Source organism: Myotis brandtii, unplaced genomic scaffold (genome assembly GCF_000412655.1).
Source record: "Myotis brandtii unplaced genomic scaffold, ASM41265v1 scaffold174, whole genome shotgun sequence".
In the NCBI taxonomy this organism is placed as follows: domain Eukaryota; kingdom Metazoa; phylum Chordata; class Mammalia; order Chiroptera; family Vespertilionidae; genus Myotis; species Myotis brandtii.
This window is the reverse complement of record NW_005356437.1, coordinates 2,437,775-2,447,197: the sequence shown is the minus strand read 5'-3', so window position 1 is coordinate 2,447,197 and position 9,423 is coordinate 2,437,775. Positions and strand designations below refer to the sequence as shown.

At 40.7% G+C, this 9,423-nt stretch overlaps 1 protein-coding gene across 2 annotated transcripts in view; it reads left to right on the top strand.

Moving 5' to 3' along the window:
- The window catches only part of RB1 (retinoblastoma 1), a 218,450-nt gene that overhangs the window by 189,935 nt on the left and 19,092 nt on the right, over positions 1–9,423 (top strand). For both annotated transcript variants that reach the window (XM_014537215.1, XM_014537214.1), the window contains exons 17-19: positions 1,279–1,397; positions 6,057–6,202; positions 7,666–7,811. In XM_014537215.1, coding sequence (XP_014392701.1) covers positions 1,279–1,397; positions 6,057–6,202; positions 7,666–7,811 — 411 coding nt within the window. The remainder of the gene's footprint in view (positions 1–1,278; positions 1,398–6,056; positions 6,203–7,665; positions 7,812–9,423) is intronic.

The following is a 9,423-nucleotide window of genomic DNA, read 5'->3' as shown; positions in this document are numbered from 1 at the left end:
GAACCTGATTCTGCTTCTTGAGTGTGTCCCTTATGGGTGCGAGGAGTTGAAATCTGCAGTTTGTTGGGTTAAGCTGCAAAAGCGCATGTGGTTCCTTTTGTGCCACTGGCACAGCTTGGGCGGGGATGTAAATTGAGTATCTCAGGGACTCAGGGAGTCACCAGGGCGGAGCAAACAGCAATGGCGTCTCCGTGACTCCTTGCCTCTCTGCGACTCCACGTCCCCGAGTCCCCGAGTGCCGGCGAGCAGCTCCGCGAGAAAGCCACTCTTGCTTTCCGACCCACTGCAAGGCCGTCCCTTTCCCATGGTTCTGAATGATAGCTGTTTTGTCTTATAGTTGGTATTTTCAATGTTGTTGTGGGAGGCATCACGCACAGGTCTGTACCTTACGCCACCATCTTGGTTCTCCTTGATGCTATTCTTGGTAGTCAATGTGTTATTGATAAACTCTCCGAAGCCAGAATTTTAAATTACTGATTCAATTATTTAATAGTTTATAGGATTATTGAGGTTATATTATTTCTTTTTTTATTGAATTTTGCTAATTTATATTTTTGTGGAATTTTCCACTTGATGTAAGTTTTCTAATATATTGACATAAAATTATTCATAACGATTCCCTATTATCTTTCTAATCTTTTTGATGAAGGTCCCACTTTTTGTTGTTAATACTCTTTATCTGTCTCTTTTTCTTAGTCAGTTTTACAGCTAGTTTATTTCATTTTATTATTTCAAAGAACCGATTATTAGGTATGTTGATCAAACTGTATTTTATTTTTTTCTTCAGTTTCATTAAATTCTTCTCATATCTTTATTTCCTTCCTTTTACTTTCTAAGGGTTTTTTCTGTCTTTTTTTTCTAACTTAAAATTTTTTTATTAATATGAACATTTAAAGATATACATTTTCCTAGTCCTTTTTGTGTGTGTGTATATAGTACTGAAATTGGCACTTGGTATTCTCAAAGTGGAAAACAAGTTCTCACTCGTGGCTCAGTGGTTGAGCATCAACCTGTGCACCAGGAAGTCAATTTGATTCCCAGTCAGGGCACATGCCCAGGTTGCTGGCTCAATCCCCAGCCAATCAATGATTCTCTCTCATCATTGATGTTTCTATCTCTCTCCCTCTTTCTTCCTCTCTGAAATCGATAAAAATATTTTTTTAAAAAAGATCTCATTCTTACTTCTAAATTAGTGTCATGTCAAAAATATTATTTTGATATGTAAATGGGAAAATCATACTTACCAGTGTTGTTTTAATATCATCTTGTTTCCTATAGGATTCACCTTTATTTGATCTTATTAAACAAGCAAAGGACCGAGAAGGACCAGGTGACCACCTTGAATCTGCTTGTACTCTCAACCTTCCTCTCCAGAATAATCACACTGCAGCAGATATGTAAGTAGAATATATGTTGTGCTATCTATTCGACCTACAAATGGATTTGAGCATAGTATAATGTGAGATACTATGTAGTAAAGCTGTAGGGAATAGAATTTTGAATAAGACATTGTTGCTTTCAAGAAGAAGGAATATAGAATGCATGACTCGAATAAAGGTCATATAATTAAAGTGGTACAAAATGTAACTGAAATCACTCAGGTCTGGTGTAATGAGGACAGTTTTCATGGCAGAGATACCAATTTAATAGGCCTTAGAGATGGAATAGGATTTCAACATGTAAACTGGAGAGGATGGAGGAGACAGAAAAGTGTTCTAAGAGTCAGAAATGGTATGAATTCCAAAGCTTAATAGCCAGGAAAGCAGGAAACATTTTATAGGGAGTTTAGATCAGTGCATTTGGAGTGAAGCATGGGATAGGCACAGGGACTAGTGTGGTGTATGAGATTAAAACAGTTGATTAGTTTATGATAATGATGGAAGAAGAAAGCAATAGCTAACATTTACTGAAGGTTCACTATGTGCTGAACAGTTACCTAAGTACTTCAGATTCTTTCTTTTTTCCCATTTAATCTTCCTAACAGCCCTGTAAGGTAGCAGATATTGCTATCAGCCTCAGTTACCTATAAAATAGGAATTAGAGCAATAAGGTAACTTGCCAAAAGTCCACAGAAATCAAGCCCAAGCAATCTGACTCCAAAGCCCATGTTCTTAAACATTCTAGATCAGGGGTGGGCAAACTTTTTGACTCGAGGGCCACAATGGGTTCTTAAACTGGACCGGAGGGCCGGAACAAAAGCATGGATGGAATGTTTGTGTGAACTAATATAAATTCAAAGTAAACATCATTGCATAAAAGGGTACGGTCTTTTTTTTTTTAGTTTTATTCATTTCAAACGGGCCGGATTCGGCCCGCGGGCCATAGTTTGCCCACGGCTGTTCTAGATGCACTGCTTTTCATAGAAATGTACCTAATGTTATGTTTCTGTCGAGTTCTGTGTAGGCATTGATATTACAGTGTTCCCCGATTAGCGCAGGCACTGTTCTCCAGAGATGTCGTTTCCCTGCTAGCTTGTATTTCTAGCATACGGAGCCTCGCCTACACATATAAATTTGTTTGCTAGGTAATATATTAATATAAGTAAGTCAAGCCTTATCTTTTTCTTTCATATAACAAAGCAGTTGTCAATAATTGTTCTAGGCAGTAGGAATACAGAGGTGAATAAGGTAGACTAGGTCCTTCCCCTCATAGAGTTTACATTCTGGAGGAAGGAAATAGACAGTGAACATGTCAACTAATACATGGGATGATTTTAGAGTACAGTAAGTTCTGTAATGAGAATAATAAGAGCATGGTGAAAGAAAAAAAAAATGAGAGAGGGATAGAATGTTTAGGGAAGCTTTCTCTGATGAAGTTTGACCTGAGACTCAAGGACAAGTGGATGCTGGCCAGGCAAAAATCTGCATGGTATGCATTCCAGACAGAGCAGACAGCAAGTGCAGTGGCCCTAGAACAGATCAAACTTAGCTGGTCTGAGGAACAGAAAGAAATTTCAGTGTGGCTGGAGTAAAGTGATCAAGAGGAGACTAGTACAAGACGAGGTTGTGCTAAACTGGGGCTATGTTCCCATAAGAAGGAGTTTGGATTTTGAAGGGCAATGGGAAAGCATTAAAGTTTTAAGCAGGGTTATAGCTTGCTATACTTTTTTTTTCACAGGGCCACTTTCTGGCTGCTGTTTAAAGTACTGGTAGGGTTACAGGAGGGGAAGAAACGGAGCAAGGAAGAAAGTAGAAAGACCAGTTTGGAGATAATTTCAATAGTCCAAGTGAGAGATATAGGTGACATGGTCTAAGGTATGTCAATCAGTAGAGAGAAAGAAATGGAAAGATCTTGGATGTATTTTAGAGGAAGATTTAATAGGACTTGGTGTTTCATTGGTTTTAAAGAACTAAGAAAATAAATTAGAAATAACTCCTAGTTTCTGACTTAAGAAACTGGATGTAATGCAGAGCCATTTATTGAGATGGGAGAAACAGGGGGAAGAAATCAAGAACTCCACTTTGAGATTTAAGTAGTGAAGTCCAGTACATAATTGAATATTTGCACCTAGAACTCAAAGGAGATTAAATTCTAGCCAAGTTCAGTCATTCTACAATATTTGACAAACTAGAGGCCCTGTGCACGTATTGGTGCACATGTGAGGTTCCTCAGCCTGGCCGGTGATCGGGGCAATCGGGCCAGCTGGGGGGAGGGGCCGCGGGAGGTTAGCCGGCTGGAGGGAGGGACTGCAGGAGGTTGGCCGGCCATAAGAGGTTGGCTGTGGAAGCGCACTGACCTCCAGGGGCAGCTCCTGCACTGAGCGTCTGCCCCCTGGTGGTCAGTGCACATCATAGCGACCGGTTATTCAGTCGCTTAGGCTTTTATATATATACCAGTGGCCCGATACACGAAATTCATGGAAGGGGGGATGGGGGTGTCCCTCAGCCCAGCCTGCACCCTCTCCAATCTGGGACCCCTTGGGGGATGTCCGACTGCTGGTTTAGGCCCAATCCCTGTGGGCCTGCCGGCCTGCTCGCCCCCAACTGCACCCCCTGCTTTGCCCCCAACTACCCCCCCCTTGCCAGCCTGATTGCCCCCAACTGCCTTCCCCGGCCAGCCTCATGGCCGCCAACTGCCCTCCCCAGCCGGCCTCATGGCCCCCAACTGCCCTCCCTGCCCAGTCTCCTGGAAGGGCTCCTGGTCTAATTAGCATATTACCCTTTTATTAGTATAGACTAGAGGCCCAGTGCACGAATTCGTGCATGGATGGGGTCCCTTGGGGTGGCTGTGGGGATCAGGCCAAAACCCACAGTCCAATGCCACCTGCAGCTCCTACCTGTCACTCCCGCTCATCCCGGCCCCACTGTGCCTGCAGCAGGCTCATGCCCAATCAGTCTCGATCAGAGAGGCTCGTGCCGCCACAGCGATGGTCGCCAGCCATGAGCCCTGCATCTGACACCCTCCTGAGGGGAGTGGCCTGCAAGATCAGGCCAAAACTGGCTCGCCAACATCCCCCAAGGGGGCCTGGATTGTGAGAGAGTGCAGGCCAGGCCGAGGGACCTCACCGGTGCACAATCGGGGCCAGGGAGGGACGTGGCAGGTTGGCCAGCCGGGGAGGGACCGCAGTAGGGCTCCAGCGCATGTCCAACCCATCTTGCTCAGTCCCGATTGGCTGGACCCAAGCAGCAAGCTAACCTACCGGTCAGAGCATCTGCTCCCTGGTGGTCAGTGCACATCGTAGCAACCGGTTGACTGTCTGCTTTCTGGTGGTCAGTGCACATCAAAGTGAGCAGTTGAGCAGCCTTAGCATATAATTAGCATATTATGCTTTGATTGGTTGAACAGCTGACTGGATGACCAGACACAGCATATTAGGCTATTATATAGGATAGTGAATTGAAGGGAATCCAACATTGATAATAGACTAAATCTGGTACTTATGAAATCATTATGATGGTGATTCCCTTTTCCTAGTGTATTAGTTAGTATATTGCATGCAGTAGAAACATCCATGATAAAGTACAAATCCTACTTCCTGCTCAGAATTATTTCTTAGCTACTAATGTAAAATTAGAAAGTAGACTTGGATTATCCTGTAAAATAAAGGGCAACACATCAGTAGAATGTCAGAAATTGAGATTTGCCCTAGCCAGTTTTGCTTAGTAGATAGAGCATCGGCCTTTGGACCAAAGGGTCCTGGGTTTGATTTCAGTCAAGGGCACGTACCTTGGTTGCAGGCTCCTCCCCAGCCAGGGCCCTGGTTGGGGCTCGTGCAGGAGGCAACCAGTTGATGTGTTTCTCTCACATCACTGTTTCTGTCTTTTCCTCCCTTTTCCACTCTCTCTAAAAATCAGTGGAAAAATATCCTCACGTGAGGATTAACAAAAACATAAAAAGAAAAAGAAATTGAGATTTATGTCTGACATACAGGATGGGGGAAATTAGGTTTATAGTTGTGAGTACATGAAACACAGTTTATTATTGTATTATTATTTACATATTATTGTTTTATTTTCCATGCAAACAACTATAAGCTTACTCTTGCTCCATCCTGTATTTAGTATACAGGTGTAAATCTGCCTTGATAATTTTATCTAAAGTATTAATTCATAGAAATCTGTATTAAATAATTTAGATGGGTGTATGTATGTGTACAGATATGAACCACAGTTATTAATGAGACATTTTTTAAGAGGAAAGAAAAATGACAATACTATTTTAGTATAATAACTTGTTATTTTAAGCTGGAGTCATTTTATGATCTCAATCCCACTATAATTATTAAAATTGAACATATATACTATGTAGTTTTTTTCAACATGGCAGTAATTACCTGGAAAAGCCATTTATTAAAGAGTTAGAAATGATAATGACAAACTTAATTTGCCTAGTAAGCTATATTTTTCATTATATATTTAAATAGTCTGTTCAAGGAATAACAGAACAACAGAATAAATATACAAGGTGTGTTTGAATTCATGTGTACAACTGTGTGTGTATGTGTGTGTGTGAAAGAGAGAGAGAGGGAGGGAAGGAGGGAGGGAAGGAGAGGGGTGAGGGAGAGAGAGAGGTTTTTAGCAAACATATATGAAGACTTTTCCTTTGAATATATCTAGGTATCTTTCTCCTGTAAGATCCCCAAAGAAAAAAGGGTCAACTACACGTGTAAATTCTACTGCAAATGCAGAGGCACAAGCAACCTCAGCCTTCCAGACTCAGAAGCCATTGAAATCTACCTCCCTCTCACTCTTTTACAAAAAAGGTTAGTAGATGATTACTTTCAAGAGCATGGACTCTGAAACCAGCCTGAGTAGGTTCAAATCATGGTTATTCTGCTTACTAGGTGTGACCTTGGGCACACTTAATATCTCTATGCCTCAGTTTCCTCATCTGTAACATACAAATGATAAGCTACCTTATAATTATAATAATTTACCTTATAGATTTTTTGAGAGAATTAAATGAATTAATACATAAAATGCTTGCAGCGGTGCCTAGCACATAGTAAGCACTCAGAAAAATGTTATTGTTGCTGCTGTTGTTATGATTTTAAATTTATGTCTGGAAATACTTGCTCCTGATATTGCTTTTGCTGTTCAGGTGTGCATGTTCAGGTGTTCAGATGTATATGAGAGTACACAATGTGCTGTGCCCTAGTACAGGCACATTTCCTAATAACCAGCTTGAATAGCACTCTGATCATGTGTGTATGCTAGTACAAGGAGGTTGGTTTGTATGTCTGTGCATGTGTTTATACACACAAGTGTACACACCCTTGAGGCTCTTTAAAGGAAAGTGAAAGGCCAGATTTCTCTGTGTTAAATATTTTTTTCTGATTTATTAAAGTCAGAAATATTGTAAGACAGCCCTTACAAAAGCAGTGGTTCCAAAGTGTAGTCCCCAACCAGCAGAGTCCAACTTACCTAGAAAGTTGTAGAAATTAAAATAAACTATTTAATCAGAAACTCTAGGATGAAGCAAAAAAAAACACAAAACATCTTGTTTTAACAAGCACTCTTGGCAAGTCTGATGCACACTAAAGTTTGAGAACCACTGGGATAAATTGTTAACTAAAATATTCTGATTACCTTATGCAAGTCTTTTAATGGTACATTTAAAACCAAGGGTATTCATATTTAAAGTAGATGGAGGAAAATTCAATTTTGTGGATTTCTTTTCTCCAACCCTGTATTCCAGTAGTATTTTTAATACAGTAATCTCTAAATAAAGTTTATATCACAGTCATGTTACCACTTAGTGGTACAAGTCTACCATTTTTTCAACAGAGTATGCTCCATTGGCATTTTATAGATAAATACACTTTGTATTTGTGTTTAGGGTTGGAAAATTTAAGACACTGAAAATTCCATTTTTAAAAACAATGTTCCCTTTTGAATACCAATAGAATTTTTAACATCTCTGCTGAGTGGTTACCAACAGAACTGAAACAGACCCTATGTGATCATATCTTATGATCTTCTTTCTTTTACCTTCCACTCTGTCTCAATTTTATGCTGTAATAATCAATTCAGCAAGTATTATTTTACCTAGCACTATGCTAAGACTAGGAATCATTTATTCATAAGGGAAAGAGTGGTAGAAGTGTAGATATTATTAAAGTTCCATTTAACAGCATATGGCTGTAGCCATTTAATGTTTTTTAAAAAATCCACTGATAATTCAAGATGAACACTAAACATAACTAATTCCTCTTGTCTCTTCAAGTGTACCGACTAGCATATCTTCGCCTAAACACACTATGTGCACGTCTTCTGTCTGACCACCCAGAACTAGAACACATCATCTGGACCCTTTTCCAGCACACACTACAAAATGAGTATGAACTCATGAGAGACAGGCATTTGGATCAGGTAAGAAAAGAATGCACTTCACCTTCCCTTCTCCTACCTATTTGTTAACTATGTACTGATTTCTTAAGATCAAATTCAAATAGCTAGATCAGTTTAGTAGACTTAATATATATTTACTTATTGGCTACCTTTTACATTTTTCCTGTAATTCTTAAAAATTAGAGCTTGAGAGTATTTCAGTAACTTTGCTTGCTTAATGACATGAAAGATCTTATATGTAAAAGTCACTGAAGAAACTGTTTATCATAGGTTTTTCTGTGTTGTGATAAGCTAGATTTCATTTTATTGTAGAATAAAGCAGGAGACTTAAGAACCAATTGATCTAAAACAGTACCTATTGAATGAATGAATGAATGAACAAACAAACAACTGGGTTAATTAATTTACAGAGAACAATCTCATATTTCCCTTTTTCTTTTCTGTAAACAGGATAATAATATTTTGGGGTAACAGTTTTATTGAGATTAAGTCATATACGATACAAATTACCCATCTATACTAATAAAAGAGAAAGATGCAAATTGTCCATCCCACCAGCCACGCCCACCAGCCAATCAGGCGTGAGTATGCAAATTAACCTGCCAAAGATAGTGGGTTAATTTGCAATGCAGGTTCAAGAGCCCTGGGAGGCAACGATGGCCATGGGCTCCCGGGACCATCACCGGCCCCAGGAGGCGAAGCCGGCCATGCCTAGCCACGCCCACAGTCTCCCGAGACCTTTGCCGGCGGGGAGCAGAGCGGGAGAGCGGGCAGAGAGTGGGAGGTATGGAAGACTTGGCAGAGCAGGAGGCTGCTGGACATAGAGCAGAGCAAGAGAGAGGGCGGCTTGGAGGGCGTGGCTCCCTCTGTCACCCCAGCTTCCTCATCACAACTGTGGAAACTTACGGCAGGGAGGAGGAAGTCCCACCCCCACAGAATCAGCTGTTGGTCAGACAGCTCTCAGCGGCCTGACAGCCAGGATTCTCATTCACTTGCATCTCAGACCGTGACAGCAGGGAGGTGGAACTATGTCTAAAGAACAACTGTTGATAGAACGTAGCTCTGCAGCCGAAAGATTCCGTCGTTATCGACAGAAAATGTCTGAAGAGCAACGTGCGACTGATTTGAAAGAAGGTGGCGCCTGTGACAGAATGTATCTGAAGACCAGCTATTGGAAAAATGTTACTCTGATGCCGAAAAACACTGGCATCATCGACAGAAAATGTCTAAAAACCAATGTGCCTTTGAAGTAGAAAGAAGGTGGTGGCAACGACAGAATATGTCTAGAGAACAGTCATCAACAAGTACTACCAATACCGGTAGGAACTGCCTTCTCAGCGAAAATGGAGTACATGAGGATGCAATTCTTGAACATAGTTGTGGTGGAATGTCTGTTCGATGTGAATTTTGCCTATCACTAAATTTCTCGGATGAAAAACCATCCGATGGGGAATTTACTCGATGTTGTAGCAAAGGCAAAGTCTGTCCAAATGATACACATTTTTTTATATTACCCAGCATATTTAAAAAGATTAATGACAAACGAAGATTCTGACAGTAAAAATTTCATGGAAAATATTCGTTCCATAAATAGTTCTTTTGCTTTTGCTTCCATGGGTGCAAATATTGCATC